Source organism: Struthio camelus, chromosome 4 (assembly GCF_040807025.1).
Source record: "Struthio camelus isolate bStrCam1 chromosome 4, bStrCam1.hap1, whole genome shotgun sequence".
NCBI lineage: Eukaryota > Metazoa > Chordata > Aves > Struthioniformes > Struthionidae > Struthio > Struthio camelus.
Genome location: NC_090945.1, coordinates 70,585,016 through 70,608,049, shown reverse-complemented (window position 1 = coordinate 70,608,049; position 23,034 = coordinate 70,585,016). Strand labels below are relative to the sequence as shown.

The following is a 23,034-nucleotide window of genomic DNA, read 5'->3' as shown; positions in this document are numbered from 1 at the left end:
TCAAGGCATATCAGTAGTGAAGACACAATCTGTGACAGAGTAGGGGTGGGACTGGGTAAAGGGTAGGATTTAAGTGCTTGCCAAGGATTCTTGTTGGCACTTAAACGTGTCCATCCAGCTGACAGGAAAGCTGCAGCAAGAGTAGAGACGTTCAGTTAGGAGGAAATAGCAGATTTTTTCAGGCTTGAATGGTTGATCTTTGTCAGTGTTCTGTAACATAGGCAGGTTAGGCAGTCTGCTTTGCCTTAGACTACTGTGTACCTCATTTACGCTGTGAGACCACTCTGGCAGCAATCTGGCTAAGACTGGCTAAGAACTAACATGCTGAGGTTCTTTTGCTCGTTAGGAGATGCGTCTTTCTCAGTGAAACACTGAGATTTCCAAGCTCTTCTGAAAGGCACAGCAAGACTATATTCATAATGCTAATTTCCGTCACTAGTATCTCAAATTCTCAAACACTTGTAGAAGTTTTGCTGAACAGAGTTTTGGGAAAAATCTCTGTCAGACTTGTTTGTTTAGCACATTCTCAGATACTGCAGCATCAGGAACAGGTACTCAGTTACATTCCTTCTTGTCCAGATACGATGTTGATGGTAGTCCTGAATAAAGCATTCAGTTTATGCTCGCTGTAAGGAGCGGGGTTATTCCAGGTATTTCAAGGTGAGGAAGAGCAAAAAAGCCATGCTGAGTATTACAGACTGATCCCGCAAGCTACTATGGGATGCATCAAATTCAGGAGGATGAGGGAGGGGAAGGACAGATAAATATATATGACACGCAGCTTACCAGAGAGCTATCGTACTGAGTGAGTAGGTACTGAGCACTACTTACATATAGAGAGAAGTTTTTAATCTTTCATGTTTTTGTACAGGGATGAGACATACTTAAATTTACCTCTGCAAAAGAAATTAGCAGCCTGATCTTATTTCATTGAAAGTGTTATGTTTAACTGTATTTTTTGTAACATAAAACTATTTTCCCTGCTAAGGGAATGAAGGGGAGTCTCCTGGAAGTTAGTGATTATTTATTATATAATAAACATATATTAGCAAGCTTAGTTTGAGTCAAAAATTAGTATTTGCATGTATAGTGGCTGCTAACCAAAAAACATTACCCTCTCCCCTGTTTTCACCTACAGTTTGAGCATTCATGTATATAGAATTTCATACCAGTTCTTTGCTGAAACTAAGATGACTCTTAGAATTTGTATTTTAAGAATGGCTTGGGGCTGCATACTTCTAACATTTCTCTGCCACATAAAGGAGACACAGAGCACTTAATATTCTGTGAGTGTTAGTTAAGTTGGTTGAATTGTCATCATCTGTAGATTCTTCTAACCAGTTTGCCAAAAGAAAAATACTACTAATCTCAATAGTAAAAAATTAATATTCCAAACAATACAAAGCATACTATATTTGGAGCCAGTTTTAAAACATCTTTCTCATATTTTTCCCTAGGGAGCAACTGCATATGTATTAACTTTGGAGAAAAATCAATATGCAATTTGGAATCCCAGTACTGGATGTTTTTATGGGCAGTTTGATACTTTCTGCCCATTACAAAACGTGTACTGTCTGATCAGCGGTGATAATGTAAGAGCTTCCAGTCTTTTCACGTTTCTGTACGCACGAGTTGAAACTCGATGTTTTTCTTCGTGTTTTGTATCATGAGTTTGTGCATTAGTGTAACTACATCTGGGCTAAGTCATGTCATTAGTGATTTTATCAGACTTTAATTAGATTTTTCACCCCCCTGAAGTTAGCCAAGTAGTTAAACTACAAAAGAGTTTTTTATTAGTATTTAGGCAGATCGTAACATCCTTTTAATCGTTTTCATTACAGGACTTTACTTAACCTGAAATTCGTTGCAAGTAGCATGTTTTTACTTTGCAACTGGGATGACCTAAGAGTATGTTCAGTTTACCACTGCTTATCAGTAACCTGGCAAAGCTTAATATTTTGCAGGTGAAATGTAGCTGAAAAAGGTGAAGCATATTGGAAAGAGTCGTTTGAATGGCGTACATAACGGTGGGCACAGTCCTGGATGGTCCAGTGTACAAAAGCAGGCAGAACACAGATTTGGCACTACAGGGCAGAACAACTGCATTGACTTTCTGTCTGGCATCAAGTTCTCCTGTTTATTTGCTATAAAACATTAATATTGATGTATGTTCACAGTATATTAATATTTCCAGTGTGGCTGGCTCAGGTGAGAACCCTCTGAAAGAAGGAAGTGGGGCAGAGGGGAGAGAAGTGATCAGTAAGACCTGCTGAGCTTGAGGCAGGAAGTGGTGATCCAAAGGATCACATCGCTACAAGAATGAGGCAGAGCTGAGCTTGTGTTTTGAGGCACCTGGGCAGCTTGGTGCCAGTATAATTCCCTGCATTGGCTGGAAGCGAAGACTCACAGCTTCCAAGGACACAAACAAGGTATACAATAGCCAGGAAGAGAGATGCGTGGAAGTCTGAAACTGGGAAAACAAAACGTGAGTTTTATGTGGGGGGGGAATAGAAATTGACTTTAAAAGCTTGCCAGTCAATTTTTTGGGAGTCAGTAGGGGCGACTCAGGGTTCCATCTCACACATAGCAAACATTTGTTTTTGCTTACTGTATTGAAAGCATACCAGGAAAAGCGCTTTGAGGTGTCCAGCATTACATATGTGTGTTGTTTTGATCTCCTGTTTTTATTCTAAACAAAAAATGATGACTTTAGAAGATCATTTAAGATGCTAAAGCATATTTTTTAAAAAGCATCAGTTATATCCTTCAGTGAAAGTGTTTTGGGGATTGCTTGAATTTTTTTTTTAAAAGAGGTACTAAACCTGTACAGTTAAGACAAATGAGACTTAATTTTAACTGCTGGAAGAAACAACTAAGGCCTTCAGCACTGAAGTCCTAATCATCTCATCTGGAACTAAAGAGCGCTACAAAAACTTTCAGAGTAACCAACTTCAATCTACAAGTGACCATGATGCAGTCAGCAGAGAAATATGACTTTGAATCCAACAAGAAAAAAAACCGTAAGCTATACTATGTCATATAGGCCGTATCCAGATCCAGCATTTACAAAAGGTTACATTTGAATTGTCTATATATTCTGCTTCCTTAGCAGTAGTTATTTAAAGGCTGTTTTGAACAAGAAATCAACAATGTTTGCATACTTCAGACTGGGATCAAATGCAGACCAAACTGGGAGGCTACAAAGAAGTGGATTGCAAGGCGCGAGTTCTCCTTGATGATAAGATTTTTATCAGAGGTGTGTGCATTTGCACCATCTACATTTTGCATCATAAACGTGTGTTCGCTGGAGTGCAGCGGTCTGCCAGGAGTCGCATCATAGCTGCACTGGGCTGAGCTTTTGCAAGAATTTCATCAGAATTCAGAAAAGACTGTTGTGTAGTAACCCAGAGGAGGGGAAATGCAGTTCAGGGCAGCAGAAGCAAGCAACTTTGCAGGAGTATACTGTAACCCAGCATCATGTAATGCAGAAGTGATGGTAAAGGCAAAAGTTGCTGAAAGAAGAAAAACCGTGATGGCACACCGTAGATGAAGTGTTGAAAAAGCAGTACTGAGGAAAATAGGTATTCAGCAGGAAGAGGCACCGACTGCAGAAAGTAGTTCCTGTTCACACAGTCCTCTCTCTCTGAATCCATGCTCGGATGCTCAAGATGGGATAGACCAGCACTGTCCCCTTTGTGAGAGTACCAAAGTTGCATGTCCACTGTGACTATACAAGGTTGTCTTCTTTCATATGAACTCATACTGGTAATTCCTACAGCAGATCAAGATTATATAGTATTTTATTTCTGGGTATGTAGAATGTGTTCCGCAGTTAAAAGTTATACATTTAAAAAAAAAAAAAAAAGTTATGCTAAAAGTTATACTTTCTTTTAGATCTGGTTTAATATTCAAGAGTATGATTCCCCAGTAAGGATAAATTTTGACATCAGCAAACCAAAGCTGTGGAAGTCTTTCTTTTCAAGAAGTTTACCATACCCTGGCCTCTGCAGTGTTCAGGTATTAATGTATCTATTACCAACTGAATGGGAGGGGATTGGGAGATCACAGACTTTATATAGAGAAACAGTGACTAAGTTCTTTGGACTTCTGTGATTATTTTACAAAATGTTAATATATTGAAGTGTATTGTACAAAATGTTTTACAGAAACTTGTTAAAAGAATGAAAGCAGAAATATTGTGAAATATTTAGCTTTACACAAAATGAACATGCATCTGTTGTCCTCAAAATGTCGATTTAAGATCTGAGGACAAGAGCATGACAGGACAAATCTTTAACAAAAACCGTATCTAAAAAATTAGCTTGATACTGTAACCTTTGTCTGTCTGTCAGCTGTGAGGGCATCATTTCAATCCATACACGTGTCCTCAGTCAGCAAACAGGAATTCCTCTGCTGTTAATCGAATGCATAAAAAACTATTGAGGCTTACTGCAAAAAAAATGGAGAGTTACATACATTAGCTCCTAATGTTTTTATTTCATTTACTAAGCGAGAGAGTGTTTTGGCATAATTGTGAACTCATTTATGTACTATGAAGGCAGTAACTCCTGACATTACATTGTTGTACAGCTAGGAGAGATTGTACTTTCTAATATTTAAATGTTTTATATATTAATAGCCTGAAGAATTAATTTATCAGCATTCAGACAAGGCAGCTGTGGTGGAACTACAGGGCAGGTAATTCTACCTCTAAAACAAATACTGTCAAAATTAAAAAAAAAAAAAAAAAGCCTAATCACTAAAAGTAGAGCACCTTGTACATTCCTCAAGCATATTGACACCAAGATCCTAAGAATCTGCTTTGAGTGGTAGGACTTAACAACGGCCTAAATCAGAAACTCTAGTTTGCAGGGTCTTTTTTCATGCTGTTTAATGCAGGCTGCCAGAAGGAAAAAAATAAAACCTGAACAGGGGTTGTTATAGACTTTCCTAATAAGCCAAAATACATTAGGAGCCAGAAAGGAAAGAGGGAATAGACCAAAAATTGGTGTAAATGCCTGGACTCTCCTGCTTTTGTGCTAACCATGTGGGCAGAGCATAGCATATGGCTATGCTGGCATTGCTTTTCTGTGCTTTTACATATTGGCACGTTTAACTGAGGTCATATATATTCCCCGTGATCTGTAGTTAAGTGGGTCAAGGGAGAGCATTGCAGCTGTCCAGAAAATACTAGGATTGTAATAACAACAGGTGCATTTTATTACAGGATTGAAAAAATATTAAAAGAGAAGATTATGGAATGGAGACCAAGGCATCTAACGCGTTGGAACAGATACTGTACCTCTACCCTACGTCACTTTCTGCCTCTGCTGGAACAGAACCACGGCAAAGATGTAGAAGATGACCATCAGGCAGAATTGCAAAAACAGCTAGGAGATTACAGGGTACAGTTGTGAAAATATGGGGCCTGTGCTGTGAAACTAGTGCATGAAAAGAGCAAACTCTAAGGGGTCTAAATCACTAATTTGCTTTTAATATCATTACACCATAGTATAGAACCATGTTAAAGGCTCATTCCCCTACGACCAGACATCTTGAGAGCCTGTATACTAAAGTGCAATCAGTATCAGGATCACAAAGTGATGTAGTGATGATCCATTCTAGTTTGTTTAAAATGTTGGGGAGAGAAACTTGCTGCTGACTGTAAGGGTGAATTGGCAGCACTGTTCTTCTGTTACTGCTGTACCACAACAGTCACGACATAACTACAAATGCAGTTTGCTAGCACAGGAGTGCATGGGTTGATAGGTGCATTTGCTCTCAAGCCCTATCAGTTTGCACCTTGCAGTAGTGCTGAGCAGTGCTGCACACAGTACTTACTTACAGATGCAGAAACCAACACAACAATGCACTTTGCTTTGCCCTACAGTTGAACAGCTCTTTTTTTCCTTTAAATAAGAGGGAAGAAAATTTACTTAAGTATTCACTAGAGCTACAACTGTACCACGCATTCTTCCTCTGGGCTGTTAAAAAGGTTAGGTACATCCATTCTTGCTGTAAAGCACAAGTGGTGACAATACTGTATAGCATTACAGTAATTTTCAGAGCAAGTTCAGGTTTCAGTTCCTGTTGAACCTGGAATATACTGTAGACAAACGTCTGCCACCTCTCATCCCCAGACATTGCAGATACAGGAACACAAACTGCAACCAGTTGAGAGACAGAAAAGCAGCACAGCTATGCTCTGTGTGTTCAGTAATACAACTCATCTTAACTTTGAAGTTCGTCCAGACTAGAGCATAAAAAGGGCAGAAACCTGCCTGGAGCGTCTAAAGTGGTATTTAAATGTGGGCTTTTTTTTCCTGCATCTCCTCAGAGCAGCAATAGAAAAGATTAACTTAAATGACAACAAAGCAGAATTTTAAATGATTTATTGGTTCAGGTGACTTTACATTTTATTCCTGCCTTATGCGTTTTTTTTTTCTTCTTTTTCTCCCAGGTCTCTGGATTTCCTATTCATATGCCATTTTCTGAAGTCAGACCTTTAATAGAAGCTGTACACAGCACTGGAGTTCATACCATTGATGTTTCAAATGTTGAATTTGCACTAGCTGTGTATGTTCATGCTTATCCCCAAAATGTTCTCTCTGTCTGGATTTACATTGCTTCACTTGTACGAAATAGGTAGTATAAACTAGTCAGGAGTACCTCTCAGCAAACTGGCTTATGCAGAGGTAAATAGAACAAGTTTCTCACACAACTGATTCCAGATATGCCCCTGTACTTCAAAAATCTAGTGAGAATTTGACTTTCAGCAGCTGCATAAACATTAGCCTTTTTCACTCTAACTGCTGACGGTAGCACTACTTACTACAGCTAAGGAAGAGCCTGACAGCTTAAAATTCCGGTCCTAGTAGGTAAGTTTTATACAGCATTTCCAGTGCTCCCAGTGTACTGCATTTAAACACATTACACTCCCACATAATAACAGTGCAGAGTAAGATGGTAGAAACTGACCTTCTCATTTTTCAGATGAAATTTTATTCCTGGAATCATGCCTTGAAGACTGAATTTGTAGTTATTCCATTTAGTTGTGGACTTTACTACATCTACAGACCTTCTTGTCTTTTAAAGCCACTCTCCTTCAGTTACAGTACAATTAATTACAGTTTTCCAGTATCTGCATTCCTGAGTAAAGGCTAGGACTATTTACCTATGAGTACGTTCCATGCACCAAAGAGCCATCAATGAAGATCAGCCTTCCATTTTTTTTTTTTTAAGGAGGGTTTTCCTTTTGCTATTTTATACTTAGTGACTGTGTAATACCAGCACCATGCAGTGGTAGTAAGATGACATTTTCTGAAATTTATAATAAAATATTTATAATAAAACCTAAAGGAAAGTTCTCATTTGATTGCTTTGGAGTGTGAAATCTTTATCCACTAATTAGCAGAATAAAAGATTATCATTAAAAGGGTTTACTTAAAAAAATCAAATTAACACCACTACTGATGTAGTAATCTAACTGTTAGTAATGAAATACATTTTTTGCGTTCAGTTGCCTTGCTAATTAAACTCTTCCGCCACACAGCGATGATAGATTGAACTTAAGGTCACGAAAAATTTTTATGTTCTGATGAATATCTGCCATAACTCCTGACTTGGTTCATTCTGCCTAATGAGTACTAGGCACATAAAGCCTTCAGCACCTTGGGTTGCCACAAGTTCCCTATATAAGCAGCAGAGAAGCACCTCCAGCAGACTGTTATCAAGCAAAAAGGAGTCTCATGACAGTCATCTCATTCCCCCACCCCCCACCCCCAGAAACAACAGTTGCTAGAACAGTATCCTTTGTACCTCTCTTGTAGGCTTTGATCTGAGTGCTGTACATGTGCTTCTAGTTCATGTTCAGCTGTTTCTCATGAACAGCCAACTCGGCATTATGGCATCAATACAATAAAATGCAAATTATCTCCAGCCACATCCCAGACCCTGAGAATCCCGAGTGCCAGATATGCCACTATGACTGCCATTGTCAGAGACACTAATCAAAAGGTTTTTTTTTTTTCCCCTCCCCTTTCTCTAAACAGAAAACCAGCTAAAATTATTACTCTTGACATATTGTCAGCCTATGGGTTTAGGGCAGGGTGGACCAGGGCACGGAAGAAACACACACAGGACCTGTGTCTTCTGCAAAGGCTGCCAGCTCCCTCTCCTCCGCCTGTGAGGTAAAACGGCCTACAACTAGGCCAAGTAAATAAGGGGCCATTAGGACTTCCAACATAACATGGGTCACAGTACTCACCTCCTCTTGCAAGAGGCTCTTCCTCATACCACCCACCCACCATCACTCACCTTTCTTCCTCGCACAGGTTTCATTCAAACCAACAACAGCTTTGATTCTCTGCCTCTCCACTAGCCTCTACTGTTCAATGAAGGGAGTCTATTTAAATTACAGCGATGGGGATAATGTATAGCTGTCTCTTCTGCAGATTAACCATTACCAAAAAGCAGATATATCACTTCAATCTGGAAATTCATCAGAACATGGAATATGCATCAAATTGGACAAGGACCTGAGCATGAATTACTATGTCCATTAAACGGAGTAAGGCCCCTGTGCCATACTCTGCTGTAATTACAGTGGTGGCAAAGAACAGCTCTTCGGTGAAAGCACTTGAAATACATTTAAAGAAAAGGTAGGGTTTTCTTCTTCCTCTTATTTCAGTCTGAATACAAAAGGAAAGTCAAAGAAAGGGCAGGGAGTCAATTAATCAACTAACACAACAAGTCAGCAGCACAGAACTGAATAGCAGACAACCCGGCGGTATGAGCAGGTCACCACGACAACTTTAGAATTTTACCTGTCAGTACCAAGGCACTCACACCTCCTTATCTTTCCAGGCCCACATTTAAAAGGTGATGTAAATAAAGTCAAAACCACCTCAATTCATTTTGTCTGGATCGATGCTTTTTTTTTTTTTTTTTAAATATAATGGTTTCGTATTTTGAACAACAGTAAACATGGAGACAGTATATATGGATGAATAGAGAGGATGTACTTTTCTGTAACAGTTCATGGTTGCAGGAAGAATCAAACAGCTAGTGAAATACCCCTTTTATTTCTAACTGAAGATTACTGTTAGATCTTTATTCCAATTTAAGTTCCTCAGCAGTGTGACTCCACACATTAAAACGAAGTTGGTTGATCAGTTGGTTGGTAAGTCCTCAACCTTTGTCTTAGACATTTATTCCTATGACTGAAAAATGACTTCTCTGGAAGCTATTTCCAGATGTATTTCGAAACAGTCATGGAAAGAATGAGTGCAAGGTTTGTGGCTCTGCAACCACCATGCATATGCCCCAAAATGCTTTCTGGAGCCTACCGGCATTGTATACCTGGGTATTACATCTTAAAAGCGTATATATTCAACTACTGCATAAAACTTTTTTATTGATGGGAATGTTTTATTTGAGTATGTTTTCCAAGCCCAAATACAAAACCAAACGCAAAAGGAAGGTGGGAATATCCCTAGTTTTGCAGTATAAAGAACAACTTCAGAATGAGAGGAACGGGGGAGAAACAAGGCTTCTAAAGATGTGTAATTGTTACCCAAATGCAAACAATACATTTCAAATTATCTGCAGAGCTCTATATTGTTCCTGTGGATTAAAAAAAAAAAATCCCATTCACTTAACACAAAATAATCCAGTAAAGTAGATTTAAGTGCCAAACTTGGAGAAAAGTGGCATAAAAAAAATCCGAATGTTTTCCCATCTTCCCCAAATTAAGTAAAATAAAACCCAACACCCTTCAAATCAAATGAGATTTTGTGAGATTGTTACAACACTGTACAGTACACTCATAATTAAGATTTTAAAGTTGAGGGGAGGGCCAGGCTAGTATAACAAATCTCACTCCAAGGATTGTTAACACAAGATGCAAACTGTAAGTAAAGTGCATGAAAGGAAGCCTGCTCAGCTAAATGAAGTAGACTGAAAGATCAGAAGTCAGCGGTCATTCGCCAGAGCGGCAGCAGGCCCGAAAACCACACTGCAAATTCTGGCATCCACTGGCGGTTTCAGCATGAGGACCTGCACAAAAATAGAAGAAATGTGAAAAGAAGAACAGGCTGTTCATTTAGATTCACAAATCCCATAACCTGGTTATTAATAAAAATCTTTTTTTTTTTTATAAAAAAGAAAAAGACATCTTCATTCAGCCCTGTGCAAATCTGAAACACTGGCAATATCATTACAGTATAAAAGCCTCGCATTTTGTTCAAAGGTTTTCCACTCTGATACTCTAGTCCCATCATGATAACTCATTCAAAATAACACAAATGTATGATGATGAGCAACACGAAATCAGTAAGTGTAAAAAAAGCTTCTCAAAGCCATCTTGCTGAATTGAGGTAAATTTGCACAATACATATTTAATTTTTCAAATTCAGATAGTAATTTTACAGTATTACCAAAAAAGATCTCCAGAGCTATGTCTACTACTGTGGAGACAGTTTTTATTTTGGAAAAAGTTTTCTCCATGAAATACTTCCTGGTTGGCTAGACCTCATGTATTCTCACTGGAAATTCAAAGACTGTAAAGAAAAGCACCTTTATTATCACTGCAATTATCAAAAACCGTAAGTCTAAAAACCAGTCATTCAAAAAAGAAAGAAGAGTTGTGAGCAGAGACAGGGCAAAAATCAACATTTTAATTCTACCCACCTCCACTTACCTTTACTTACTGTTATCCCTTTAATATTGTAAAATTAAAGTGATCATGAAATGGGAAACTTAAATTTTATTAGTACAGGCTTTTATTTCCTGCATCCATCTGATTTAAAGACACAGACATTTACATTCAAGTTGACTGAACTCTGGCACCCAACCTAATTCAACAACACACTTGCAACTTAACGAAAGCAACATGGTAAAGGACTAACCAAGACAACCCATCTTTTCCCCTTTAATACCCTAGACACAAAACTAAAGAATATTTGTGAAGTTTTTAACGCATTTAGAAAGGACCAGCAAAGTAATGTCACGAACAAGGGCACCATGGTATATCTGGCTTGTCCCTCCCCCCTCCCCCAAAACTGCAACTTAAAGTCATAATGCAATTAATTCCCAAGAGTCTGGTGCCTGGAGATCAGCTTTTTGATTCATACCATACATCAGTGGAGCAATATTCTACAAGATAATTAACTTCACCATTCCATTGATGCATGAGACAGAATAAAACAAACCTGAAGCTATAATGCAGGACAGTATGCAAAATTTATACTAAAACTTTAATTTGTCAATAAACTCAATTTTCCTTTTCAAATCTTTGTAGTCATCTGAACTAAATTTTGACTCTCCAAGTCACTTACAAGCTAGAGTTTGAAAGTTTCTTCGAAAAATCCTCTAAAAAGGAGACTCCGTGCTTCTGAATAGGTGGTTTATGCTCTTCCTCATGATGGTAACAGGAACGTAAGAATTGCCCCTCCAAGTGTGACCAATGGGCCAGCTAACCCAGTGCCCTACCTTCAGCACTGGCAACAGAAAACGCTGTCTAGCAAGAGCACATAAGCCTATCAGCCTCTCATATTCCTGACCCATCACCAGCATCCACTGCTGTTGTTGCAGGGATGCTAAAGGATACATCTATTCCCCTTTAGTATTTTTTTGCGGTCTTCTTGTGCATGAATTCTTTAATCCCTTTTTAAACTTGCTGATACTAACTGCTTCCAGAACATCTTCAGGGAGCAAGTTCCAGAAGTTCATTACACTGTGCATCTGCTTTAAATCAATCCCCTACTAGTTTCAGTAATTGTCTCCTAGCTTTAGCAGGGTAGTTTAGGGTTTGGTGAGTTACTGACACATGTTCACCTACCTACTGCTTCACAGTTTTGTTAGCATTAGTCATCTCCCCCTCAGCCTTCTCATTTGCAGACTGAGTAGTTCCAGCGCTTTGAAGGTCTCCTTGCAGAACAGTTATGCCATCCCCTAACTCATTTTAGTAGGCCTCTTCCCTATCTTCTGCAATTCCATCACATACACTCCTCCAAGTTAAGACCAAAATCACAGGCAGTACTCCAAACTTAAGTGCACCAAGGCTTCAAGTAACATGCCAGCAACCCCCACTATCTTTTTCTCAGCACTCTGATGATGCATAACGTTGTGTTGGCTTTTCTGGCTGTCGCTGCACACAGAAAAGATCACTGACAGCTCTCCCAAAATCATTGTCTTCAAGTTACAACTGCCAGCTCTTAATTTCGTTTCACACAATCTGGTTATGTGTCTAGGAAAAAAATAAATCAAACCATAACAGGTACTGAAGTTCATGAAAAGGCTTCCTGGAATCCTTTGGCTTCCATAGTATTACGGGAGGGAGCTTAGCGCCTCTCAAAAACTTAAAAGTTTCTCTGTGCATTTCTTACTCCAAGTCATTGACGAAAATGTTGAATAAAGCTAGTCCCAGCAGAGAACTCTGGGGGATGCCCTCCCAGAATCCTGCCGGAAAAATGATCATTAAGCCCCACTCTTTCCTCCTATCCTTTAGCCAGCTTTCAGTTTTTAAACTTAATCCAGGCCTACAGCAACTTAGGCTCTTTGATAGCCCTTTGCGAGGAACCTCGTAAAAGGCTTTTTGAAAAACCAAATTTATTGTGTCCACTGGATCTCCAGCAGGTTAAACAAGGCAGTATTTCCTCTTACAGAAGCCTATTTCCCAACAGACCATATTTATTCATATGCTCAGTGACCTTATTCTTTGATACAAACGGTAAGATACTACCGGGGATGGACATCAGACCCACAGGTCTGTAGCCCCCAAAATCCTCAGATTCCTCCACACACACCCCTTTCTGTAGCTGGGAGTTACGCTGGCAATCTGCCAATCCTCTGGCACTGTGTCATTTGCAATGATGGGTTGGACACTTTGGCCAACAGTTTTGCAATTCCACATCTGAGTTCCTGCAGAATCCTTAGGCGAATGCATCCGGGTCAGGTAAGTCAGATGTTAACACATCACTCATCTAGTCTGCCAGGTTCTGGAGAGTTACCTCAGATTTACTGTTACCAGTAATCTAAAACAGAGGTTAGGTCCGAGCATTTTAAGTTGTTCCTTTCAAAATACACTGCTTTACACTTTTAGCAAAAATTAACAGCTTAGTCATTTCATTCTTACATTTTTAACATGTCAGTCTATCTCCTCCACCATAGTTCATGAGGAAGGTCATTTGTCTCCTCTGTAGTATCACAGCCCTTCTTTAGCTTTTCTTTTTATATCGGATATATACACCGCAGAATTCAACTGCCTTTCCTTTTCATACTCTTAAAGACTGTTTTGGTTTCCCTAACTTTATTTAATACATCTGACTTTTCGCTATACCTCTTTGGCTTCCTAATTTCTATTTCCACCACTACATATACTCTTTGCAACTGACTTCACTTGGATTCGGCATTGTTTTCAAACTATCTCTGTTTAAGTTCAAATAGCCTTTTTAATCCTGCCAAAAATACTCTCTTCTGTTTTGGCTCTATATACATGGGCTCCAATCCATCCCACCTCAAGTGAAGTGTCATTTGAAGGAACAGTAGCTATATGTACTTCACTTTATATAGTCAAGTAAGTGTGACGCTCATTTCCCCAGGATAATTCAGATCTTACAGTGGGGCTGAATCACTTTCAGAAGGGTTCCTCTTTCTGCTGGACTCTGTGAGGACCGCTGCTGGCACTGATAAATCAATTAAGTGCTTAAATTAAAAAAAACAATGAGTTTTGGGCTGGCTTACCTGATGAATCAATGTTAATCTTTATTCTCAGATTCGTATTTAACCTGCCACAGTCTAGATTTATTACTAGTTACTTCCAAACTAGATTACTGTAATGCTTTTTATACGGATGTACATCCGATTACTCAAGATGCCTCAGGTGACCCAAAACAGAGGTCTACTTATTTATTTGATGACTTTGTTTTGTTACATGTACTAGTGAAACAAAAACTAGTCAGAATTTTCTAGAAAGAGGTTAGGCATTTCACCACGAATACACAACAGCCCGACCAAGAGCACGATGGAAAAAGCCACTTAGTCAGGCACAACTGCCTGCTGCTATCACATCCCCTTAGCCATTAGTTTGTTACCTTGGCTCTTGATTTGGTCTACCAAGTAGCAACACAAACACTAATGCTGGCATCAGGAAAGCAGTGTGAATAAGTGGTGAGGAGCACCCCAACACTGCGAACATGCCTACTAAGCAAGTCCAGCAAGCCCTCCACAAAGCACATCCAATGAAGCTGTGTTCAGGGGCCCCCTGTATCAGACTCAATGTTTATAGAAAAGATCTGTAAACAGGCTGCAGGTGAAAGTAAAGCCCTTATGTCAGCAGACGAGAAAGTGGTATCTTAGTCATCCAAAGATGGCTAAATTCCATGCTGTTGTTCCATTTTTTTGTTCTGCAAGACTGACGGTTTTTCCAACATGATCCCAGAACATATCTCCTTCCCCGCAAACAATCCCTGATAAGCTGGTGGGCAAAGAAAATTATGAAATTATTCTCTACACGCTTATAGATCAGTAATCTTTGAACAGCACTTAATGCAATCTACATATATTTAAAGAAACATGAACTGCTTCAGATATTTAATGATTTACATGAAACAGCTATTACTTTCCCTACAGTTACCTTAGAAATACCAAATGATACAGAAATAATAAGTTGTCACAGAAATCCTGCTGCCTACAGGGTGGAATAGGGCACTAGTTTAACACTATAGGGCTATCACAGTGAAATTTGTAGAGGATTCAATAAAAAAAAGTTATTTCCCATTTCAGAATTTTGCTATGGTGTCTTTTTATTGGCTTCCATCTTAAAAAACAAACACCTGAGATGCTTCCATTTCTCAATAGCAGTGAGAAGTCAGAGCATTACATTCTCTCTCTCTTGCTCATTTATCAGGAGAAACTTCATCCAAAGGCATAGAGTATGCTTTACAGAACAAAAGAGGGCACAGCTTATAGTCTTACAGCTTACAGTAGGCAATGAAAGGGAAGAAACAAATAGGAAGAAGATGAGGATAACTTCACAAAATTACTTAAAAGAGTACTTTGTTTAAATACAAATAACAATTTCTTGAGGATATTATGAAATAGTCAAGTCTTAAAGTAGTGCACAACTCAAACAAGTGAAACTAGCTTTGTAAACTAATACTAAGAAGATCTATTACATTTTAGTGAAAAGAACAACGGAGAAAATACAGAAACAACTAAAGATAAACCATATCATGAAGTCCGGTATTACTGACAGAAGTGAAAACAGAGGAGAAAATAGCAAGGAACCAGATGTAAAAGGAAAAGGTTTTTAATTGATCTTTGAAGACTTCTTTAAATTCAACATAATGCAGAAAGGAGAGTCAACAAAAGATTTTAAAAGGAACCTTAAAATTGTCAGACTGAAACGCAAGGAGATTTTTAATAGCTGCTTCTGGATGGAACAGAAGGAAGTAACAAAAATGGAAAATGTCTCAGAAAAAAAGATAGCAGTCAGTGTCAAAAAAGTGCATGAAGACGTGCAAAAAGTTATGGAAGCCAAATATAACTTTTTTTTTCTAATGTTGCATCATCTTTTATCCATTTCAATGGATTCAATACCCAAATGGAAGTACAGCCTTATTTGTAGTACTAAAGCTCTGCCTTCCTATACCTTGAAGTGGCTACATCTCAATATAGATGCAAATTATTGAGCTAAACACCATGAATTAATAAAGAACATGATTTTAAATTTCATTAGTTCGGAACCACAGATAATTAGCTTGTATAACCCTGAGAACTGTCTTCCTTTTTCCCCTCTGTCTGTCGCACTTACCTGTTTCCAATTCCTATGGGGAATACAAGTGACAGCATTGTTCACATCTCTAACTCTATGAATTCTTACCAGCCTGGCATAATAGACCTAACTCCAATGTGGAAAACACTGAAAGACTCCCACTGTAAGTACATTTTATGCATTTATCTATTTCTGAATCCTTCCCCAACTTAGACCCATCCCTAAGTTAGCGAGAGTCAAGCAAGAACAGAAAAAATTACGTTTTCCACAAGGACACGTGATGGTAGGAACAAAAATATCCTACAATATGACAGATGGCACCCTCTCCATGCCAAAGCTACAGTAATATGAGGTTTCTGAATGGCAAAAAAAAAAAAAAAAAAAAGGTGTCATTTCTTCACCAAATACCATTTCTTCACCAAATATCATCGCCCTGGTACAAATTTAATGAAGCCTCTTTGCCTGAAGTTATCACCATAGAGAAAAATGTATGACTGCATTATTTACAGGGAAGAGATGAAAAGTATGCATCAACTACATGAAAATTTATTTTTTTTAGCCCATATTACTTGTACTAACCTAAATTATAGATATGTGGACAAAAAATGCTTCCCTAGGTAACACTTACCTGTCCAGAGAACTGTACTGAAAAGACTGTTAAGTACAGAATATTAAGAACAAGTGAGAAAACTTTTACGGTTGTCATTTTGTAATTAGGCCACAGAACTCCGTGCTACAGGACCAAGAAAAAGGTTTGCTTTGTTTTGTTTTTCAAATGTTCTTAAATCAAACATCAACCCTCGAAAAGCATCAAATCTTTACAAAGGACATTACCGTTAATGTTGTCACAGTAGTAAAAGTGTTCATCGTTTAGAGAAGGGCATGCAGAAACTAAATCCTGCAGGCCTGCACCAGTTACAGTGAGACAACCCGAGAGGTTAAGGTGTTCCAAATGTGGCAGTCCTCCTCCCAGAGTCAACGCCCTGTTAACAGAGCAAGGAAAGATGTTAAGAGCCTGCACAGCTCTAGACTGACAAATACTCCAGTATGCCAAGTTCACTGACTAATTATTAGCATTTTTTAAGAAAACCACACATATCCGACAAAGCATTTAGCTTTAAATCTGGCCGTCTTATATCCTATGAGATAAGCTGCTCTTGAAGCTGTGTGACGGATCTGCTTAAATGAACTGGTGTATAGTGAGTGAAGCTAACGATTCCCTCTGAAAAGTAGCGACTTAAACGGTAAACCACTTTGCTTATGAACGACTCCAAAGTCCACCAAACATTTCAAGGAACTAGCCTGACATTCTCCCTCAAAATACCAGTCACTTCTGGTGAATCCTCCAAGGTGAGGAACATTGGGAAGGTCATCTAGACTTTAGTTTTATTTTCAGGATGGACTGAACAAAGTCTGGTGCATTGCACTTAAAGCTTGTGTCTTGCATTTCTTTGGTTTGACCTCTTTGAAATCCAAACCCGTATTTTCCTAGGTTTGACAAGTCTCTACCAGTGGTGCCTCTCTTGGCCGAAACACCACCATATCATTCAAATACAATTCTCTTTTTCCTCCAAATGCAAGACAGTTCAGATTTAATGTACTCATGAGGCTTGCTTCATCAGCAGCTGATCAATCGCTCTAAGTTAGCGTGATCCTCAGCGACGGCATGCCAAAGTTCAATGAAATGAGCTCCTCCATCTGAAAAAAGATACTGAGCAAACACACTTCAGAATCTAGCCAGGACAACGCTGAAAATGCTTTCAGAGCATCAATAGACAACTTTCTGCTTTCAGCAGACGGAAGCAGAACTGTTAACTGCAAAACCGGCTATCAGTTAGCAAATCAAACGACGTTAACTAGCAAACGTTTCCATTAGCAAGTTTCACTCTTCTTCTTCAAGAGACTCTCATCGTTTAGGTAAGTGCAAGAAAATGCAAGCTTATCTCCTTTGTTGCAACACACGCTCTCAACTCTTAAATATCCTCTGGAATCCAGTAAGTATCGATGGGAAACCTGCACCACTACTAAACCCTTCCCATGACTTAACAATCAAATTTACTTTTTACTTTTGGTCAAAAAAAAGAAAAAAAAAGAAAAAAAAAAAGAGGACCAGCAACACACAGACTGCACACAGCATGATCTGATCTTGACCAGATGATACACACTCCACAGTAGCAGGCTGGGCCAACCCTGAACAGCATCAAGCTCAAATACAAACAACAGTATCTGAAACTGAACTCCAAGCAGGACTAATGGTAGTGAGCAAAAGAAAGAAGAAAGTGTCAGAACTGCTAAGAGAGACATTCAAACAAGTATTACTTCCGAATTCTTTGCCCAAATGAAGGGCAGAATCAGCAACACCAGCCTCTCATTCTGTCTCTCAGTTGACTACAACGTACAATATAGGTAGGCACAAGGTCTTCAAACTTCAAGAAACTACAGTTAGTCCTAAATACTACAGCACAGCTCATCAGATGACTGCAAGTATTTCAATTTTGTCTTGCTTTAATTATGAAACACTAACTATACTTTTCCAGCACAAAATATCAATGGTAAGTATTATCACACATACGAACTTTATACAATTCTTTTGAAGCTCAGTCTCAATGCTCATGCCAACTTGAGCCATTTTTTCCCTCCTTGTACATCATATGAACTCACGTACAATGTACTCTTCTCATACGCATACATAGTTAAGTAATTATCTGGACAAGTTAAATGAGATGTTACTCCAGTTTTTTAAAGTTTCAAGAGTATTCACACGCTTGGCAGGCATAATGAAAAACCAGCGAACCAACACTGAATTTCCTGCTAACACAAAAACACTAAAGATCAAATCTAAAAGCATAAATGCTGCTTAGAAGAATAAATCCACAAAAATATTTGATTTCAGAAGGTACTTCTAATAGTATCTAATTTTTTTTTTTTAAAATCCTCTCATTCAAAGGAAAAGCTGGATAAAATTTTCAAGTTCAGTACTATAAATATTCTGAGATGCAAAGACTATTTAAAGCTTACCAGATTTTCTCAGTAAAAATATTTCAAAGGAAACCAGGTAGACTCACCCCAGAAGGAGTCAACTGGAACAAACGCAATTAGAAAAGACAAACTACATTGCATTAAAACAGCTCAAAAAGCATCTTCTCACCTGAGAGCACGATCTGTGACCTGGTAACATCCAGACAGACTGAGAAACTGAAGAACTCGTGCAGTCTCTTCACCTGATTTTTCACTCCCAGAGTATGCCAAGTCTTTTTTCTCTGACTGCTTAGTCCTTGTTTTTTTACACAGTGCAGAGGACTCAGGAAGTGCTCGAATAGTTCTTAGTGCTGTCCCAGCACAACAAAATGAGTGACCGCAGTAAATCAAGTCAGTAGAAGCACAGTGCTGCTGCCACCCTCTAGTCCTTAATCCATAAATATCCCTAGTGTAGCAAGATGCAGAACAATTAATATTGGCTGCTGGTTCCACAAGACAAAATCCTTCAACATTTCTGTGTCTCCATTCTGCAGCATCTTCAATGTCAGCTAAATCATCTGCGTCTAGCATCCATATGTAAGCAGAGTTGAAACTTTCTGAGCTGTCAGGTTTAGTCCAATGATGCTCACTACCTCCTCCTCCCTCAATGAAATTCTCATTGCTGATTTCGTGCAAACAACTATACTTCTTGTTGGACTGAAGAGTGACATCTTTGTTCTTCCATGAAGTCTTAGCATTCCTGTTTCTGCAGCTCTTCAGAATGCCTCTGTTCTGGTGAGCTGATATGATACCCAAAGCTCTAGAAATCCTCTCTATTGCCACATCCGTGATTTTTTCACAGCCAGACAGATCAAGGTGGCGAAGGTTTTGACAACAACCAACTGAAGACCAACTGAAATCAAGGGGAAAAGCAACTTTTTAAGTTTTTGTTCAGAAATAGGTGGTAAGGCTAAACATACAAAGAACACTTCATAAGGAAAATAAATACTCACATTACATCACAGAACATTTAAAGAAAAGATCCTTGGCATTACAAGTGAGATTTGATAATACAAAGTGCTGCATACAAGTCTAGAAAAACTAGAGAAATGTGAAGTGAACCACAAAAATCAGAAACATCCTGTATTTTTTCCTCTACACTAAGACCTGAAAGCTCAAATTTACACCTATTTAAAATGTTAAATAGATCAGACTGCAAACACGAAATACAGGAAACAGCAGTTAAAAAAGCAGTTCCTGCTGTGTATAATGCAGTTAGCAAAACCCATCTAAGTTGCTAAAATTATACCATTAATTAGACCAAGGCTGAAAGAGGTGAATTTACTAAGCTAGCAAATTGCACAAAAAGAACAAAAACACTGAAGATTTAATATTCAGTTCAAAGTATTTTAATAGTTATAATTCCTATTATTAGAGTTTCCAAAGCTTCGCTGTTTATACACATAGAAATATTAGTGTACTTAGATAATACATCCTCCTGTCACTTCCCATTTCTTTCAGAGAGAATAGCTGCATTCCTGAAACACATTCTGTATACAGTACTATTCCATAACAGTGTTTAGGATTACATATTGCTAGGAAAAGCAGTTTTTTTTTTTTCCAAAGCAGCAAAAACTCAATCCTTTCAGCCTTAACTTTCCCAGATTAAACAGAAATGTGATTTACAGTAAGTGTTACATTATTAGCTATTTTTTATATATATATCTATATATATATATATATGCCTGACTTGAGTAACCTTTACTTATCCATAATTAATGTTCATACTTTCCATAAATGACTACTTACAGTAAACCAAATTCATTTTCTGAAATACAAAGTAGAGGGTTGGAAATACAGATATATGAAGAGGGGCAAGGAACATACCACTAGAGACTGACAATGCCTCACATAGCCTGAGTTCTGAACCTCAAAATTTCCCTATGGCCTTTATTTCAACTAAAACTTCTCGCTTGAACAAGCTGAAAAATGCTGTTATAAGCTTAATATGTAAAGCTTAGGAGTACCATACTGATGCAAAAGTTGCACACTGAAATAGCCATTAGAGTTCTAATACTACGTCAAGACCCATTAGCACAGGCTCTGCATCCAGACATCATCCCACTGACGTCAATGGAATTTCTGCAGACGTCTGTAAAACTAAGAAAACCACAGTAATACATCTAAGCCTTGGAGCTTCCCCTACCATTTGATCGGAGTGAAGTCTTAAATAGCGGTATTCCAAGTACTGCCAGCTATAACTGACCTATAAGACTTACTGTGATACCTCTGAGCAACTCCCCAAATCTATAGGCACTTCCAAGCTTTAAAACTACAACAAAATACAATCATCATTATGGACAGTTATACACTGAAAGGTTATGTGCATGTAATAGTGAAGACAGGGCGTTTTAAATGACTGAAGTTAGACACTTCAGGTGCTATTCTATTGATTTGTTAGTTTTAGTTGCTGGTGATGCGTGAATCCTAGTTCATCCTGGGGTAAAAGATAGGGTTGTAGGTAAGTTTTAATGTTTTTCCTCTCAAAAAGCTGCAATTTTTTGGTTTAAAAAATAAAAAACAACCACCAACAATTAGCTAACCTTTCAAATGCAGAGTCTGAAATATCAGTTTGAGTGAGATCCAGATATTCCACATTGGGACAAAGCTCCAAGATCTGTCTAACCTAGAAAAGGAAAAATAAATAGTAAAGACAAACCAACAAAGTTGCAGACAGTGTCACGTGACAAGATACACATTCATATTCAATTGCAACTCATTTTCTCTAACAACAGAGTGCTTTCAGGAACCATCAGTTACTAATTACAGACTGCATAGACAATTATTAGATACCAGTTTCAAATCACATACCATTTTGCTAGACGCTGCAGAACTGTAGGCCAGTACTAGTGTCTTCACTGAAGAGCCTACACGTGGGAGGACATTATGAATTAAGCCATGAAGTAAACGTTTTTCCATCTGTGCTATATTAATGGCAAGTGAATCTTCAGCTGCTTCTTCTGCAAAATAACCCAAAGAGAAAGACTTGATACATGCTTTGAGAATCATCTGGAATTCATCTCATCATCTTGCATCAAACAAGGTATCCAGAAACTAACGAAAGCTTAACAAGGCATACGTTTCATAACATAACCTGAAACTTCTGCTGAATTCTAGCTCAAGAAGCTACTAAAGCCTCATCTTTGAGGTCTGTATGCCTGCTTTTCTGACAGTCAAGAGCTTAACTCCAAGAGCAAGTAAAAGAGTCTCAAAAGACAATTACCATACAGTGACTTGGAGAAATATTTACTTCAGATACTGCTTAAGAGCAAATTTGGGACAGTTATTTCCACTGATTTGCTTGAAACAGAAACTGGAGTAACTAACCAAGAATACTATCTCACAGGGTATTTCACAGCCTGTAACAAGTACCATTTGACAATTTAAGACAAATTTTACATTAAGTCTACAATGTGTTACCATGAAATTTCACGAGACGACTCATCCAAACCTCCTGATCTTCTGAAAGGTGAAGTCTACCTTTTACCTGTTTCTCAATTCCAGACACATCCTCACAACTCTTCCCTGCTACTTGCACCAATGTCTGCTTTCTCCTACATATGCTAACTCAGCTCACCCAAACCAGCGGAGGGGAGAGGGGGGTGATGCTGGTTTTTTCATCCAGCTGGGAGTTGGGATAAGATGAAGCCAGAAAAGAGGCACTCCTTTTAGAAACACCGGGTACTGCTCAATAAAACTTCCCAAGTTACTTTTACTGTATGTTACTTTATGATGATTTGGCTTAGGAAGCATTTCATCTAAACAGAACACAAGCATCGTTGCATTTTCATTATTTAAATGTACTAGAATCAATTATGAAAACTGATAGTTTAAACTGTTTTTAAATAAAAGACCACCTTTTATGCCACAAATCAAGCTATGTCATCTTCAAGAAAAAACAAGGTTTTTCACTGAAATCAGAATTTACTTACCAGATTCATCAATATCAGCATCTTCATCCCATTCCTGGAAAGCACGACTTTCATCTTTTCTATTTTTCACCCATTCCTCATCAGGTTCTGTCTCAACATCTGCTGCAGGACCACTATACCAATCACCTACTCACACAAGGGAAAAAAAGAATTACAAACTTTTCTTATCATAACAGAAAATTGCAATGATTATTAGTATACTGTGACCTGATCTAGTGATACAAGTTTTACATTCATCTCAGATGAGGTTGGACTGAACCCTGACATAATTCCTGCTTGATCTACTTGCTTTCATGTTTGAGTATAGCA

General features: G+C 38.3%; 2 protein-coding genes across 6 annotated transcripts in view; one reads left to right on the top strand and one right to left on the bottom strand.

Annotated features, from left to right (window-relative positions):
* Window positions 1-7,375, top strand: part of CC2D2A (coiled-coil and C2 domain containing 2A) — a 66,827-nt gene extending 59,452 nt beyond the window's left edge. For 4 of the 5 annotated variants that reach the window (XM_068943341.1, XM_068943340.1, XM_068943344.1 and 1 more), the window contains 5 exons: window positions 1,458-1,592; window positions 3,895-4,017; window positions 4,640-4,698; window positions 5,228-5,405; window positions 6,461-7,375. In XM_068943341.1, the coding sequence (XP_068799442.1) occupies window positions 1,458-1,592; window positions 3,895-4,017; window positions 4,640-4,698; window positions 5,228-5,405; window positions 6,461-6,649 (684 nt within the window). In that variant the 3' untranslated portion in view covers window positions 6,650-7,375. The remainder of the gene's footprint in view (window positions 1-1,457; window positions 1,593-3,894; window positions 4,018-4,639; window positions 4,699-5,227; window positions 5,406-6,460) is intronic. The other variant, XM_068943345.1, reaches the window with a different exon arrangement.
* Window positions 7,376-9,408: 2,033 nt separating this feature from the next.
* FBXL5 (F-box and leucine rich repeat protein 5) overlaps window positions 9,409-23,034 on the bottom strand; it is a 34,673-nt gene continuing 21,047 nt past the window's right edge. Inside the window, exons 6-11 of the mRNA XM_068943346.1 lie at window positions 22,726-22,851; window positions 21,605-21,753; window positions 21,337-21,419; window positions 18,924-19,646; window positions 16,610-16,758; window positions 9,409-10,056 (exon numbers count right to left, since the gene is read on the bottom strand). Coding sequence (XP_068799447.1) covers window positions 9,980-10,056; window positions 16,610-16,758; window positions 18,924-19,646; window positions 21,337-21,419; window positions 21,605-21,753; window positions 22,726-22,851 — 1,307 coding nt within the window. The 3' untranslated portion in view covers window positions 9,409-9,979. The remainder of the gene's footprint in view (window positions 10,057-16,609; window positions 16,759-18,923; window positions 19,647-21,336; window positions 21,420-21,604; window positions 21,754-22,725; window positions 22,852-23,034) is intronic.